At 34.2% G+C, this 18652-nt stretch overlaps 1 protein-coding gene across 2 annotated transcripts in view; it reads left to right on the plus strand.

The window, feature by feature from the left end:
- The window catches only part of LOC149785893 (protein virilizer homolog), a 160433-nt gene that overhangs the window by 116753 nt on the left and 25028 nt on the right, over window positions 1-18652 (plus strand). For both annotated transcript variants that reach the window (XM_089979888.1, XM_089979889.1), the window contains exons 28-32: window positions 5644-5820; window positions 8316-8421; window positions 15269-15343; window positions 16200-16360; window positions 16707-16965. In XM_089979888.1, coding sequence (XP_089836014.1) covers window positions 5644-5820; window positions 8316-8421; window positions 15269-15343; window positions 16200-16360; window positions 16707-16965 — 778 coding nt within the window. The remainder of the gene's footprint in view (window positions 1-5643; window positions 5821-8315; window positions 8422-15268; window positions 15344-16199; window positions 16361-16706; window positions 16966-18652) is intronic.

Genomic DNA, 18652 nt, shown 5'->3' on the forward strand with positions numbered 1-18652 from the left:
GGTTGTTTCATGCTGGCTAAAAATCAATTGTTTCATGCTGGCTAATCAATTGGTTGTTTCATGCTGGCTAAAAATCAGTTGGTTCTTTCATGCTGGCTAAAAATCAATTGTTTCATGATGGCTAATCAATTGGTTGTTTCATGCTGGCTAAAAATCAGTTGGTTCTTTCATGCTGGCTAAAAATCAATTGTTTCATGCTGGTTAATCAGTTGGTTGTTTCATGATGGCTAAAAGTCAGTTGGTTCTTTCAAACTGGCTAAAAATCAATTGTCTGTTTCTTGCTGGCTAAAAATCAATTGTCTATTTCATGCTGGCTAAAAATCGGTTGTTTCATGCTTTCTAAAAATCAGTCAACTATTTCAAGGTTGAAGGTGAAAACTCGGTCCATCATTTTAGTAGACAATATAAATAGCTACAGTTTACACTATGTACATCAAGGAATTCATTTATGTTAGGTATATAAGAACATTTTTTAATGAAATCCAAGTCATATTCTATGAGGAATTTTCAAAATTTATTTCCACTTTGTAATTGATCTTTACCATACCCTGAAACAAACACTCGTATCTTTAGTTTGAACTTGTTGATTTGTTCTTCTAATGTAGCCAGTTGTGTCATTACCTTATGGCTAAAACATGGTATTTGGCCCAAAAGTCACTAAAGGTCCGATTTGGCTTGGTCTGAATTCCTGCGCAAATAATTTTTTCTTGAAGTTCAGCATCTTGGACCTTTTTAATGTTTTGTTGAACAGTTGACTATAAATATATTTTTCTGTATTCTTTTTTTGCCCAGTGAGAAGACATGGACACCACAGGGTGCACATAAAATATAAGTAAATATAAGACAAAGGTTAAAACCTTTATTATTTAATGTAAAATAACACGTTTAGATCTTAAGTAAAAACAATAACTTTTTAGTAATAAAAACTCATCTAAGGAATAAGCCAATTTCTTTCTGGCAACAGTTAAAACATAATTAGTAAACTGGTACAACTTCACTTGTATTTACTTCACATAACAAGTAAAAATATTTATATTACCTTGATAAAGTTGTTGAAACCATAGGAATCAATTAAACAAATTTTCTTGACTTCTGGGAACTTGATGTGGTAAAAATATCAGTTGGTTAACATAGAACATAGAAAAGGGTTATGGACACTACATGTATTCTCATTTGAAAAGTACAAAAGCAATGTATCAAAAGTTTCTGCTTAACTTCTTTGTTAACTGGCATGCAGTGACTGGAAAAAAATGAATGATTTAGATAAGGCTCTTTTGTCAAAAGTAACAATTCTCTTGACCAATTCTGCTGAAATTTTAATGTAAATCAAACCATATTCTAACAAACTTGCATGGAATTTTCAGCTGAACATTATATGCATGTGGAAAAATTAACAGTAAACTCCAACTTGTAGTTTTAAAACATGAATAATGGGAGTTGTGTAGAATTAAACATGGCTGTTCCTGGTATTGTATGAAGGTTATGGACACTATATATGATTTATATATCCCGATATATGCTAAAATCTGTCTGCTTTAAGTTTCCAATGCAGTGTATATGTGGTTAGCTTGAAAATTCACTACCTGGATGCAAGAAATAAGCAAATTAATTTCTTAATATTTTCCAGAGTAAATGAATTTACTTGTATACGCTATTTGAAGTTTCATTCGTTTTGTCTTAACTTTATTCAGCTCTGTGACATTCAACTTAGAATGTTCCCTTTCACTGACAAGTTCTGGTTTAATGTCAAAACAAGATGCTCTATAGTTCACATGAAATCGTGGCCAGACATAAATGTTTCCAGCTTTTTTCATGTATTGCAGTTGAAATTCATAGTTACCAGCACTTAGAAATCTGCTACAGACATGTACGCTTGAGTTCGATTAGATGTCTTAAGGCGTACTGCTACAAACACTCCTGGTTTATTTTTAGATTTATCATCATTTTCAGATGAAGCTGAGTATCAGTGAAGGAACATTAAACTTGTTTGTATAATACAAATTAGTTTAATAGGTACATGTGATAAAAATATACCCTAAGACTAAGACTTAACAATACATTGATGATTGTTAATATTCCATTTCTATAAACTTATAAAATTGATAAAAATCACATATTACATCAGAATTTGTATTGAAGCAAGCAGAGAGATCATTCAATATATTTTAATCTCATTTTCTATAAAATTAGGGTTAAGTTATGAGTTGAGTAAAAAATTATTATTAGAATAATAGTACCATTTTTCAATGTAGTTTAGAGGTCATGAAGGCATTTTCTTCTTAGCTTTTGTGTGATACATCTTAGAGCCACCTTTTCAAGTCATAGACAGTATATGACTAGTGAAGTGATCTGATGTGATTTTTATAAAAAATTTGGGTAATTTCATGGCTGAAAGGCACTGCATACACTTTTTATATAGGGATATACTTCAGTTACATGATTTTTATATTTACCTGAAATGACAATAACAGACTTTAAAAGGCTTGTTTAGGTTTTGGATGATACAGAAATTAAGGTTTCCAAGTTGTATCTATACACATATACAATTACTACTGCCAGACAATGTTTCTTCTTCTTGCTCCATCATTAAGTGTCCCTTCCTTCTATTTAGAACATCATAACAATGTCAGGGTCTTTGAAACCCATTCATGTTTATTAACACTTAGAGTGATTACAGTAAAACCTGTTATGAGAGACTGCCCCTTCTGCCAACCAAAAGTGGTCTCTCAAGACAGGTGGTCTCTCATAAGAGGTGTGTGAAAATGGACTGGTTTTCAGGGTCAATAGTTAGCATTGTTGAAAAATAATTAATACCCATACTCACTGTACATGTATCATATCCTTTATTCATGAATCTTGTTAAATAATGCATGCATTCCTCTCAAAATATCTTTATATAATAAAGATATACATCTATCAAACAACGAGAATAAAATTTATATTTCAACATCACATTAATATGTACAAAAAATGAACAGTTAGATATGATGTATATATCTTATTTTATACACTTATTCACTGTTTTTTTAAAAGAAATCCATTATACTTCTTTGTTGACATGTTTTACTCAGCTCTTTGGTCTGAAGATGTATCTCAATTATTGCCTTTTCCTGAATCAACTTTCCACTTACTGGTATGTTTTTACTCCTTGCAACACAAAACCACTCCCATACTCGCTCGTTCAGATCTCCGTAAACTGTCCGTCGTGCCGTGGCATATTTCCTCTGTGCTTGTGCACCTTTCTGCCATTCGTTTCTAATGGACTTCTTGTCTTTGATTACATTTTGAACTTGCGTTTTACCGACGCTTTATCCTGACTGCTATTTTGCGAGTGGTCTCACCTTTTTCATTTCTTTCAATGACATTAATCCTTTCTTCCAGTGTTAAAATTTTTCTTTTTTTCAGCGGAGATTCTGCCGTTGTTATTAGTGTTGACGTTATAAAGACTATAGGTTTTGATCAGGTTTTGGGGAATTGTGGAATAAATATATATTATGTACCAATGAATGAAACCAAAATACATAATTAACTCATCAGGAAACAATACTGTACATTTATTTAAATCAACAGCGTTATAGCTCGATAAACAAATGTTCCGACCATCTGCACCCACGTAAACAGATTGTGGCTTGGTGAAACACTAACAAAAGAAATAAAAAATAATTTTTAAAAAATCCGGAAATGATTCTCACTTACTAGTATTAAAGACAATGAGCTCATTCACCCTCCAGGCATTATGGATTAACTGGAAAGCAAACGACGTACTCAAACCAACACTGAAGCCCTTTTAAACGATTTCTCACTTGGACATAAGGACTACCGGCGTTTTGTGAGTTTTCATACAGATAAAGAAAAAATACAAACCTCTAAATTGACTGCGTATATCCATCATTACTCCCTTTGATATTACTCGTACTGGCTATTCACATGACTTCGGCACTACAATGGCGGTTAGTGACATGTACTTTAGTCTGGTTTACTGCAGTTTACAAATGACACCGTACGCTGGAGTTGTAAATTTCACAAAACTGGTACTGTAGCAAGACAAATTATTTTTAAATACTTTATTAGAGCAATCTTTGCTATTTTTGCCGTCTTTGTTACAAAGGATTAAATGATGGTTAGAGGTGTTTATCCCGATATATGGTTCTTCAACTATAGTGTTATTTAATGTGCACTTTGTTTGCATACTACATTTATCCCGAGCTCTAGTGTTTACAAAGGATTAAGTTAAGGTCAGTGGTGTCAATCTGTTTTGATTTTTTGGCGATGCGGTCGTTCATAGCAGTGTCAAAATACATATTTTGCCAAGAAATCGCGGTCGCTGGTCGCGTTCAGCAGGTGGTCGTTCATAACAGAGCGTTTATATAGTAAAATCGATCCGTGCATTACGATTGCGGTCGGACATGACAGGTGGTCGCTCATAGCAGAGGTCGCTCATGACAGGTTTTACTGTATTCTTATTTTCATTATGATATATTTCATGATGCAATAATGATAAACGTGTTGCATCCATCCATTTCTTTGAAATTTTAAAGCAAAGATGATGTATTACGGATATTTTCAAACTTTTTCTAATGTCACGATAAATCAGAAAATAATCAATGAGGTTTTATACGCTAGTTCAGGCAACACATTTTGTAGTGTCTGTAACCAGTTTTTTTACTAATGAATTTAAAGTGTACAGCATTTTTTTTCAAAAGGTTTTCATGTTATTCCAACTTTTACCCAGCACTATGGAATTTTTAGTGAAATGAAAAGAGCACGGACATTTTTATAGTTTTTGCATGATAAAAATGTTGCTTTACTTTATATATACAGTGGTTCCCCTCTTATACGGCCACCTCTACTGCACCAGGAAAGTGGCCTTATAAGACAGGTGGCCTTTCCAGAGAGGACTAAATATTTTGTGAGAAGTATATATAATGCACGTGGTAAGAAAGCTAAGTATGAATTAATTATTGGTCCTGGATAAATTTGGAAAACAAAGTGGCCACCCATGAGGAGAACATTTTACATTTTTGTTCTGATATGCTGGTCGCTTTAGAGGGGTGGTCATTCTTCAGGGGTACTTTTGAATATAAACTCGTAAGTGCCAAGGGATTCTAGCCGTAAGAAGCAGATGGCCGCTGGTCGGGGGTTGGCGTTCAAGAGGGGAACTACTGTACAATCAAAAATAGGTATCAGAGGGGCTAATTAATTGTAATAATCATTTTTTTCCCACAGATCTCTGTATATAACAAAGAGGGTATATTAGAATTTAAAAAATTAAAAAGGAAGGACTCCTCTTTCATATTTCCTTTGAATTTTCACTTATTTATTTATCTTTGTATCAATTTTTTCTTTTGCAAACTTTGAAGATCGTTTGTATCATAAAATAGAGTAATTCATTGTTGAAAAATGAGAATTTTCAGGTCAGACTGCATAACGCCCCAAAATGGTAATTTTTGTGGTATATGTGTATCCCGACAAAATGTCTACTTTCTTACCTATGAAACTTCAGGGGCAGTTAAGGCACATATTTGCATGTTTTAAATCACAAACTTGAAACCATTTGGTAAAAGTGTGACAGCAAGAGAGATATAACATGCAGCACTTCCAAATACTGTGTTTTAGTCATTAACATGCTTTTGTATTTGTCAGGTGTATATTGGACATGCTGGTTACAAACCTTGAGCAGACCCCCAAAGAAGAGAATTCTGTTGGAAAGGAGCAGCAGATAACATCTCTTTCCACACGGAGTCGAGTCCTCAACTTCCTGGCCTATGCCATTTCACAGCCCGCAATCAAATGTGCCTTCTTAAATCTTACTAGAGCTGAGTAAGTTGTAATATTGGATAAAGCAGTGTTGGAAAAGCAGAGTACTGCATAAAATTTTGACCAAAATATTAATTTAAAGATTCATAATATTTTAAGTATACACATATGACTAACCTTTCATTAATGTGTCCTTCATGGCTTGATAGATATTAAAAATGTTAAATAGTTTATCACTCAATTAAGCTTGAGATTGGATTGATCTTGTAGCAGATTCTCATTCAAATGCAGTGCTTATATGGAAAACATGTCCTTGGTTTGTATCTAGTGTTAAAAATACTATCCATATTGTCAATTAGCAAGAATTAATAAATTTATAAGAAATCTTATCCTTAAAACGCACATGTTAATGCATTCACTTTCTTATACTTTTAACATCCATGTTAATGCATTCACTTTCTTATACTTATAACATCCATGTTAATGCATTCACTTTCTTATACTTATAACATCCATGTTAATGCATTCACTTTCTTATACTTATAACATCCATGTTAATGCATTCACTTTCTTATACTTATAACATCCATGTTAATGCATTCACTTTCTTATACTTATAACATCCATGTTAATGCATTCATTTATACTTATAACGTCCATGTTAATGCATTCACTTTCTTATACTTATAACATCCATGTTAATGCATTCATTTATACTTATAACATCCATGTTAATGCATTCACTTTCTTATACTTATAACATCCATGTTAATGCATTCACTTTCTTATACTTATAACATCCATGTTAATGCATTCATTTATACTTATAACATCCATGTTAATGCATTCACTTTCTTATACTTATAACATCCATGTTAATGCATTCATTTATACTTATAACATCCATGTTAATGCATTCACTTTCTTATACTTATAACATCCATGTTAATGCATTCACTTTCTTATACTTATAACATCCATGTTAATGCATTCATTTATACTTATAACGTCCATGTTAATGCATTCACTTTCTTATACTTATAACTCCTATGTTAAAGCATTCACTTTCTTAGCTTATAACACCCATGTTAATGTATTCACTGTCATATACTTACAATACACAGTTAATGCATCAACTATTTGTGCTTATAGCATGTTTTTTATGTATTCACTGTCATATACTTATAACGCCCATGTAAATGCATTCAGTATCTGTTATTTTTTACACAAAATTATTAATATTGGATATATGCAAATACTTTTACTTGATTTTTCACAAGAAATATGTCTTAATGATATGCATGATTTGCATATTCATGTTGATTACCATGGGTACATTTTAAATGGCACATGCACTTATTGATGTGTACACCCTAAATAATTCTATTGCACACCTCCGAAATGCATAAGGAATCACAAACCATGCAAATGCTTGCCAATTGCAGCCGAAGAAATGACTAATTGCATACCTCAGAATGCAATGCACACATCAGAAATGACTAATTGCATACCTCAGAATGCAATGCACACATCAGAAATGACTAATTGCATACCTCAGAATGCAATGCACACATCAGAAATGCAAACTAAATGCACTCCACAAAATTACAAATTGATTGTAAACTTCAAAAATGCATGCAAATGTACACCAATTTTGTATTTCTAGAGATCATTTTCCCTGTCTAAATGGCATGTATCTCTGTCAGTTATAAAGGGTATTATCAGACTGATATGGATACTCAATAGTCAGGTCTAATTATACCTAAAACCATGCACATCTATACTCAGTTGTGCTCACTAGTAAAGTCTAATTACACCTAAAACCATGCACATCTATACTCAGTTGTGCTCACTAGTAAAGTCTAATTACACCTAAAACCATGCACATCTATACTCAGTTGTGCTCACTAGTAAAGTCTAATTATACCTAAAACCATGCACATCTATACTCAGTTGTGCTCACTAGTCAAGTCTAATTACACCTAAACCATGCATACCTATACTCAATTGTACTCACTAGTCAGTCTAATTAGACTTAAAACTATGCATACCTAACTAAATCATATTTACTAGTCCAGTCTAATTACACCTAAAACTGTGCATACCTATAGTCAATTGTACTCACTAGTCAGTCTAATTACACTTAAAACTATGCATACCTAACTAAATCATATTTACTAGTCCAGTCTAATTACACCTAAAACTGTGCATACCTATAGTCAATTGTACTCACTAGTCAGTCTAATTAGACTTAAAACTATGCATACCTAACTAAATCATATTTACTAGTCCTGTCTAATTACACCTAAAACTGTGCATACCTATACTCATTTGTACTCACTAGTCAAGTAAATTACACCTGAAAACATGCACACCTATACTGAATTATATTCACTAATCAAGTTGAATTGCACCTGAAACTCTGCATACCTATACTCTGTTATTCTCACTATTCAAGTATAATAACACCTGAAACTTTGCAGACCTATAGCCAATTGTTGTTTTATGGTTAATCATGTATTAAACTTTTGTTTTTCTCTCAAATCTAATTTCTTTAGTTCCAAGGAGTCAGAGAAGTTTGGTGACCTGATCTCCAAGTTGTTAGAGATTTTGAAAATGGAATCTGACAAGCCAGTACATGTCCAGGATCAAGTGTGTGTTTTGGTGAGTGCCAGGAGGAGAGTGTGTGTGTGTGTGTGTGTGTGTGTTCTGACTTTGTGATCTTAAACTAAGTAACAAAAAAGAAAAACCAACAAGTTTTGTAAAATTCAACAAATTTATTTCCGTACCACACAAACTAAAAATTTATAAGGAACTTATAGTATTGGGAATTAAATCCCAAATAACCCTAACAAATGAATTTCATTATAGAATGTACTGATGTTCCAAGTCTTGTATGAGCTGATGTGCCAACAGTCTTGACATATCACAGTGATACAGTCCAGAATGTCCTTGAATAAATTTACAGTAATCTCAAAATAGTGATTTGTCCAAAAGTCAATAAGCACTTTGTAATTCCAATGAATAATCTAAGTAAATAAATCCTCTCAAATTATAACTGAACACAGCTAAAATTGATTCCATAAAGACTGGTATTTGGATAGGAATAAGTAATTTTTTATGTAAACAACCTTATATATATCCCTACTTGAACTATGTCACAATAACCTTTACTGAAAGAACTCCATTTCTTAATTGAAAATTACCCCAAACTATAAACAAAGTTTTAAAGAAGGTCAGGTCTGTTTACTTCAGTTTTAGCAAATAATCAGACAAACATCAGGTAAACCATGATTCTTTTGCCAAGGGAAACAAAAATGTCCTGAACTCAAATTCACATAAACATGTTGCTTACAAATGAAACAAAGTAACATTGCAAAGTATAAAACTATCATATACTATACTTACCCCATTTGTATGGATTAAAGTTGATTACTTTTTCAGCATGTGTGTTGAATTTAGAAATCACTAATATTCAAGAGATTTCTATCAGTAAACCACATATGGCTGCTCAGGAGGGGTCATTTTGACAGTTTTTACACTAATATCCTGGCCTCTGTCTGTGTTAGAGAGATGGTCATCTAAAAAGGGAAGTTTTAAACACAAACTGCTATGGGACTCTGAAATGGGTGGCCACTGGTAAGGGTGGGGTGGGGGGCTGTTTGAAGAGTGGAATCACTGTATTGACTCTAATATAATCAAACAAGTTTATGAGTTATAATTTTTAGACAAGTCATGTAAAGATTAAAAGCACCCATTGCTTTGTTCATGCACCGTTACCCAGACTCACTCTGCCATGTGCTCATCCCAAGAAAGGATGCAACAAGGTTGAAGGTAAGGACTTGAGGTGCACAGGAATATGTTTGCTAAGCAAGCAGAATTGAAGACTCAGTTTTATGTATAAATATACTGGAAAGGAAGGAAAAGGCATGAAATTAGGTTATAAATTTACCAAACAGAGGGGCAAGTACTGCCATGTATATATGTGGACAAACCTGACCATTGACAGCCTAATGTGAGAATGCTTCAACTGGTCTTCTGGAGTTAGACAATGTGACCTAATTTGTCATTCAGTTTGCACTTTCTTGCATGATAACCCTAGACCTTGTTAGGAGTTCTAACTGAAATAAAGGACAGGTCATCCGTCATATTGTGTATCTTCCAAGCATAGTCAGAGTGATCTGAATTGAGCTTTAAGATTAATTAGGTCTAATGCTACAATGATGATGATGATGGTAATGATGATAGTGATGATGATGATTAAATTGGTACTAAGAAATCAAGGAAAAAGTCAGGTGAAATGATTTTTTGTGACCGAAGGAGTGTCCTTCAAGTTTGCAAATATCCATGAAAGTCGAGAAAAACCTGGGCTATTTTCTGCCACCACTTGATGACAGAAACATTTGCGTAAATGAGTCACAACTGAACTGTTCATAACTCAGATTTATTAAGTTGTGACTGAATATTTAGAGGTTGCAGTATGCATCATTTGGGTGCTTGCCGTAAACATTCTTGTATAGTGAATGCAAACACTTGGTGGGTTAGATTTGTCTTGTAGTTTAGTTAGTCCACATATTGGTACCTTTTCTTATGTGGAAGGTATGAAAAACAATCTAGCATCACAATAAACCAACGTGTCTGTTATGTATATTTGATTTAATTTATATTTGATTTAATTTAATTGTTTGATTGTTAGTTTTAATTTTTCTAAATTCCATTACATGTTATATATAGTAATGTAATGTTTGTTTACTGGAATTTGACATTTTCCAGAAATTAGTTTGACCTGATTGTTTTTTCATAAATATATAATAATAGAACTTTATATCTAAAAGCTGACCTAGTTCCTGACCGTGATACAGATTTAGTAAGAGTTGAAGTAGACAACTTTTTAAAAAAATAATTTATTTTTAGTGTGGATATATAGGGTGGAATCGGCTGTACTGGGTGTATGTGACTTTACACATGTGAATAACCTCTATTTCAAAATTCTGGTTTTACCGGAATTGTGCAATAGTCAGATATAATAGTGATATATTGAGAAATAATTTTAGTTGTGGCTTTTAAACACTTCATCGTCATGGTAGTGTTTTTTCTGTTGTGACCAGTTGAAGTTTGATACTTTAATTTTTCTTCAAATTATTTGGATTCTAAGAGATTAATTCTTTTCCCTGGGAATATTTAAGTGCTCATACAGAATTCTTGGACAAAGACATTTATTGAAATTTTATTTGGAATTCAAAACTGAACACAGTGTTAAACATTATAGGCAATAGTAACCTTGACCACAGCTCTCCTTTGTGATGAATTTTGCTACCGAACATTATAGTCAATAGTAGCCTTGACCACAGCTCTCCTTTGTGATGAATTTTGCTACCAAACATTATAGTCAATAGTAGCCTTGACCACAGCTCTCCATTGCTAAATATGTAGAAATTCACTTGGTGGATAAAAGGTGCCAGCTGATGACCTCATTTTTGTAGACCATTGGGAGGGCAGTATTCCAATTGGAATGCTTCACTAGCATATTAAGTTAGTGTGATCATGGCCAAGGTTTTTTGGTAACATTAGTAAAAGGGTAATCCGAGTTTATTCTGATTGTTCCCATCCCATTTTTGTTATTTGGATATTTATGTCAAGGTGTGGGGTTTGAGCCAGTTTCCATTCCATAAGTTGGTGTGTGGTGGTGTCATAGTGTAGTGCTATTAACTGGACAAACAAACTTAAACTTATGTTATTTCTAGTCATGAAATTGATAGGAAAATGATTTATTTTCTCAGAAATTGTGACAATTATAAATGGCCTGGTACTCAGCATTTGCATTGTAGTCACATAAATGTATAAATCTTGCAACCTACATGTCCATGATGTCATAGGTCCAGTAATCACTTGATATCAACAATAAACCCCTTTCCAAAAAAATCAAAAATATTAAATGAAAGTGGCATACTGTGTGTAAAAGAAAGAACAGACATATAATTGTCAACTAGGAACAACTACCTGGTTAATACCCATCAAGCACATGTCAGTGATGGTTTTATTGTATCACATGACTACCGTGTTGACATGTGTGATGCATTATGAATTTGGTTTTGTCCAGGTTGCTGCAACATCATCAGATTTCTGGTGGTTGTTTTCGGAATAATACCTCTGATGTCATAGACATTTACATTGCAAAATTTGTGTAGTCATGTGACTAGCAATGCAAATGGCGAGTACAAAGTCAAGTTTCATCAGTGCTGTAGTTTTGACATATTGTCAGCAGATTAGTGACAAATGAATTTAATACTTGCATTTTCCGTGGAGAAAATAAATTGTTTTCCTATCAGGCATGACTCGATGTAACATTGCTTAAGTTTGCAAGGCCTACTGGTATGCAGCTACCCTATGCCACCACTGCAGGGTTGTAATGAATTCTAACTATAAAAGCTATTGGCTCTGACCCAACACTCCAACATAAATGTCCAAATATCAAAAATGGGGTGGGAAGTGTCAGAGGAAACACAAGATTAGAAACTGGTTGCTGTTCCTTATAGTAAGTCAGATTTGATGAAGTTGAAAATGTCAATTTCTGAGCTGAATTTTGGTACTAAACTATTATGCTGTGTGACGTGTTGCTTATAATATCAGTTTGGATTCTTAATTAGGTCACAGGAGAAATGGGAAATTGTTGTTCCTTGCATTATTGTTAGGTAAACTTTAAGAAAAGGTATGAACCCCTGTGACTATCAGTATAGGTTTGGGGACTATGTACATGCCAAGTCTCCTAGGTTGTCTGGTAGACTTTTGATTTTTGATCCTATCTTTTAATCTAAAATTATGCTGACAGACACTCCTAGAAATCAAAAATCAGCCGAGCATATGTATTTCAGGCTAAAACTTGTACCAAGCAGTAGTATTGTCAGCTAAAACAAAATGTGCCTAGCATAGGTATTTCCAGCTAAAACAACATTCAGTAGACTGTTTACGACTATCATAATCCGTCAGTGAAATTGTTCTTGACTTTACAAACAATCGGATAGTTTCCTGTGACATGTACTGATGCATTAGTACGCTCACAAGTTGTTTTACTTATCAGTATTTCAGTACTGAGTAATGAGTAATGTACCATTTATAACAGATTGCAAGCAACCAGATAAGTATAAAAGAGTTCTTGAACTATTTGGAAATACATGTACAATAATTTTGGTACCATATTGAAACACATTCTAACGGATTTGAAGAAAAATATGCTGTAAAAAAAAGAAAAATGTTTGCAAGTTTAGCAGTGCCTGGATATATGAATTTGAGTGTGTGAAGTGTAATGAAAAGGAAGAAAGCTTTGTGTACTGCACATCTTGCATTGCACATTTGAACATTTCTAGTGAGAGAAAAAATGATGTTATAAGACACTTGAAAAGTATGCAGCACTCTGCAAATGAAAAATCATCACATAATGTGCCTAAAGTGGTGCAAATGTTTGCACCAGCATCAGTAAACAGTGCCAGAAAGGCATAGGTTCAGTTTGCTGACTTTGGTGGAACATAATTTACCCATCTTGGTTGCTAAGCTGTGTAGGGTTATGTTTTCACAACCAGGTAACTTCACTTTGCAAGGAAAACCCATTTCCAATGATGATGGATGAATCTAATGACAGCAGTGATGAAAAGTGTGTAGTAATTCTTGTAAGGGTTTTTTCAGAGTGAAGACCAAATTTCTGGCTATGACCATTTGCAATATTGAATTGATGAAAACCTTTTCAGCTGTCTTCAAGAAGTCTTAAGAGTCGGACATCCCATGGAAGTACCTGGTAGGGATTTTCAGTGATAATGCAGATATAATGGTTGGCAAGAAAAAATTCTGTCTTCTAGTGTTTGTGAACAGGAACCAGATGTAATTGACCTTGGGTGTATCTGCCATTTGACCAGTACCTGCATGCAGTTGGTTTGAAGAAATTAGTCATCTCAGTTGAGGAACTTGTGATCGACACATACTACCACTTCAGTTGCAGTTCAAAGCATAGAGAGGTGTATGAGGAATTCTGGAGTTTACCAACACCAAGGAGTAGAAGCTCACCAGGCATTGTAGCACAAGGGGCTGTCACTCTAGAAATGCATTGCACACATTTTACATCAGTGGTCAACTATTCAGAGCCAGAGAGATGAGTGAACAGATGCTGAGAACCTTAAAATCTCCAGAAATGAAACTGACTTATCACTTTCTTCTGTATGCCATGGAACCACTGAATGACTGTAACACCATGTTCAAGGCTGGTTATGCTATGGTGGGATACCTTCATGTGGAGATGGAATGAATTCTATGGAATTTCATGGGAGAGTTTGTGAAAATGAGTATTATCATTGTATCCGCCAGCATTACAAAAGCCAACATTATGTCACCAGAAAACTAGCATGGAATTCTTTCTTAGCAGTGGGTATGGAAGCCAGACAACATTTCTCCAATCCAGCTGAGGTCCTTCTATGAGAAAGTTACAGCAAAGATGATGGCAAAGTTTCATTTTTACATGACTAGACCCTGAAGGCCTTTGGTTACCCGAATCTTGAGAGGATCTGAGATTTCAGTAGAATTTATGTTTCAGCTTAGTGACAGTCTGTGTATAGCAACTGACAATTGCATCAGTTTGAAGACAAGTTCATTGACTTCCAGCTCTCCTCTACCTCAGACCTGCCCAGTTTCACTCAGAGAGAAACAATTGTTTGTCTTCTGGGCAGACATGAGCAATTTCCACACCCTTGAAGAAATCCAGATTTCCAAATCTAGTGAATCTATCTGTGACAACACTCAGCTTGTCACACTGAAATTCAGATCCTGATCACTGTTTCAGCAATAGTCATAAGTGAACCTTGAAAAAAATGAATTCAATCCTGGAACAAATCTGGAAATCTATCTTTACAAAAGTGGGTGAAAATAGTATAGTATTTGCATTACTTTAGTCTTAATTAAAGTCTTATAATGTGTAGAGTTAAACCATTTATCAGGCACCCTAATAAGACCTATTTTTAACCACTTCTCTTATCATCAGATTTTGAAGTGGGAAAAATTACTGCTAATTAGACAGATATACATTGTAATGTTTGTAGTAATAAATATATATACACTATCATTACAGTATCATTGGTCTTTCCAGGCACTCATTGGACAGGTATTAAGTCAATCTATTTAAAGTCAATATCTGCTTATAAAAAGTTGATTTGATGGGTATCAATACAAGGTCATGACCTTTTGGTTCACCAGTCAGATTACAGCTTTCATATTTTGAAAAGTGAAACTCATCATTTGGAAAATATGTTTACTGAGAATAACATAAAATACCAGTTTGTCTGCCAGGGTGCTAAAAATAAGTGAACTAGTAATTAACAGAACAATAATTTTTATTGGTGTTTCAGATCGCTGTTATGTCAGAGTTCATGGTTTTAATTAGATTTTTTTGAAGTTATTTTTCTGGCTAGTCCATTTGATGGTTATGTTTAACAACAGAATTTTGCAATAAACTTTCATATTTTCATTTCAGTCAATTTTGCAAGAACTTTGTGATGTTGAAATTGCCTTGATAACAGGGGAGACCACTCTAACAGTTCAAGAGCAGGTAGTTCATAGCATCATACAACATTACTTATTTTTCAATGTAAAACATATATTTTAGAAAACAGTTCATCCCTAATGTCTCCTCTTAGTGTTAAATTCATATGGGGGAGGGAGGGAAAGGTCATTAATTTGTAAGTACACTGTGGGTGGTGTGGTATGGAGTTCATGCAGTCAGTTACATGAACATGACAATAGAATGTACAGTATGAGCATGACAATAGAATGTACATTATGAGCATGACAATAGACTGTACAGTATGAGCATGACAATAGAATGTACAGTATGAGCATGACAATAGAATGTACAGTATGAACTTCATTCTTTTAATATAGAAATTTGCATAGGAGCACCAAGCAAATTTGAGAGATTTATATGGTTTTAATGTTGATTCCTCTTGATAGTAAATATGACAGATTGATTTGATTTTAGTACCATTTAGTACAGCTTTTTTCCAAGATCAGTTCTTCTTTATTGTAACTGAGGCTTCCAGCTTAGCTTTTAAGATCTAATGAAATCTGAAACTCAGGAACCACTTTAGCAGCCAGATTGTTTAGAGTGGGAACTGAAAATGCAATTTAAATCTTCCTTTCTTATATCTTTTCTGTCCCTATTACTCCATGATCTTTTTTTATTTCTTCTTTCTTCTTTTGATCTTTTAATTTTTTCTTCCTTACCTATTTAACTTTCTTCACGGCAAATGCAGTGCCAATGAAAGATAATATTTAAACATGACTGCCGTTTCACAAGTAGTACCAAGCTTGCTTTAAAACAAAATATATGATCCATGTAAATTCGCATTACCCATTATTTCAATTTGACAAGTGAGTATATATGGTACTAATTTTGATTTTGACAGCTGGCCAATGCCTTGCCCAGTGGAGAACAGATTAGCAGTATAATATCAACACTATTGGAACACATAGCACAGCCAAGTCACAAATACGATACATTGCTGCCGTGTGTCAGAGCCCTTGTTTTGATGACTGATCATGACTTCACTTTCTTCCATCTGAAACAGTATGTATAACAAAAGCACTACTGAATGCAAAGTAATGAGTTTGTGTTAGCAGATATCATTCAGTAAGCCCAAAGGTAAATGGCCAATGCAAAGGGCTCTGCTCTGCTTTATGATCATTGTCTTTCCTGCATGAGCAAATACAGTGGTTATTTTTAAATTTTCCGCAGCTGATGATGTCTGGTTGAATTAGCATCATTAGACCTTGAGAGTCTTAAAACACATACCTTAATATCATGAAAAATATTAAGATTTTGTTTTGAAGTCTTTGAAACATGTCTATATATTATACATCAATGTTGGGAGGTTAAACCTGGTATTCCACAAAATTCTTGTTTTCATTTTAAGAGCCTTTGAAAAGCACAAGCAGAGTGTACACTGCCTCCTGCAGCGGATCAAGTCTAACTTCAGTAAGGACAGCTCTGATTGTCTCTCAACACTCTCCACTACACTGGAGTTCCTGCGGCTTCTTGGGATGATTGACACGGCAAATGATCTGACCTCCACACGAACCATGACATTATCTAATGAGGAAATTCGCAAGGCTGTAGCGTGGAATCAGAATTTAACAAATCATCCACTGATTGATTTGTCAAAAGTACTGGAGGTATTTACATTGGAACTTGGGTCCAAAAACAACCAACTAAAAATGAATACATTATCATGCAAATGTTATTTTTTTATCTTTTTTTCCCTAATATTTCCTTATATCCATCCTGTTTATTTATCACTTTTTATCTGTTTGTCTGTCTGTATATGCATATTATAACAGACAAACACCAAGAGATATTACATAATCTATGGTAAGCCTAGTGGTTAGAGCATCTGCCTCGGATACAGGAGGTCATGGGTTTGATCCCCAGTCGAGTAATACCAAAGACTTACAAAAATGGTATTTACAGCTGCATCGCTTGGTGCTCAGCATTAAGAGGTTAGTGTTAGGACTGGTCAGACTGGTGTAAGGATAATGTGACTGGATGGGACATCATGCTACATGTCTGCAGCATGATGCCCCAGTGCTAGACATCACTATAAGCTGCCACACTGCAGAAATCGATAGCACTATGACTGAAAAATTGTTAAAGCTATGTTAAAAATCCAAATCACACACACACACACACACACACTAATCTATAGTAAAAAGTTATAAAGATTTTAATATCTATGTCCCTTACTATGCAGGCATTTCAGTCCTTCCATGCATTGAGATTAGTGGTTAAACAATATCTTTCCCATTCTTCATCTCATAATGTTTGTCCATGTATATTTTGACATTGGCTTGTGGTCACAATAGTCCCTCTTTCATAAGTTAGCGCTCAAGAGAGGCCCCACATTAATATGTCACTTAATTGTCCTGTGTACAATTTGGCAACTTATTTTTCCTCCTAATCTCTTATGTAGCACCATATCATTATAAAAGGGAGATCTCAAAAGAGGGGTACCGATGCTTTGTACAGATCCCACACTTTAAAGTCCCCAAGTATAACACTGCCTTTGATTTTGTGCACATGTCCCTAACTATAAACCCATAAGTTTAATACTGCCTCTGGATCCTGCAGACCTGCCAACCTCACAATTTAGGCATGAATTTCACGACTCGGGATAGTGATTCATAGATTCATGTAACTTTTATCCTGTTAAGTGCAAGTCACCATAGCAGCAGTGGTCACTGATGCAAATAAAGGTCCTGTACTGCTAGTTGCAATGTGTTTAATCTATATTTAGAACATAAGTTTTATATCTACTTGTGAAGAAAACTAATTTTTGTTATTAAACACTAAATAAAGACAGCTTTATCAAGTGTAGGAATTTTTTAGATATTGAAAGATTTGCATATATCTTAATTTGCTTGAGTTCATATTTTTCCACACATGCGCCAACACCACCAGTCGTTAACTGTTCGGTGTTTCATCTTTTGGATTAATACCATTTCGTAATTAAGCCACACTTCAGTTAAAATGTTTTCTCCTCCAAGGGATAAGATATGTATTCCACAGAAAGTGAAGCATATATTGAAATACACCAAAAATTGGCCTTGCATTCAGCCATCAAACCTCAATGTTCATTATCCTTTTTGCACAATAGTGTCCAAATTTTAGAATTGGAAAGGTGACAAGGCTCATATCGTTGCTTACAATTTATGTCATACATGTACTACGTAATACAAGCAGAAAGCATATAGATATTCGGAAAATTAAGAGCAGATTTCAGGTCTGGAGTACTTTACGCTACCTATTCAAGTCCTGCAAACTACCAATGCTGAAGCATTGTTTGTGAGTTTTCTTGTTGAACAT

The sequence above is a fragment of the Sinohyriopsis cumingii genome, chromosome 13 (assembly GCF_028554795.1).
Source record: "Sinohyriopsis cumingii isolate HCF-2022 chromosome 13, ASM2855479v2, whole genome shotgun sequence".
Taxonomy (NCBI): domain Eukaryota; kingdom Metazoa; phylum Mollusca; class Bivalvia; order Unionida; family Unionidae; genus Sinohyriopsis; species Sinohyriopsis cumingii.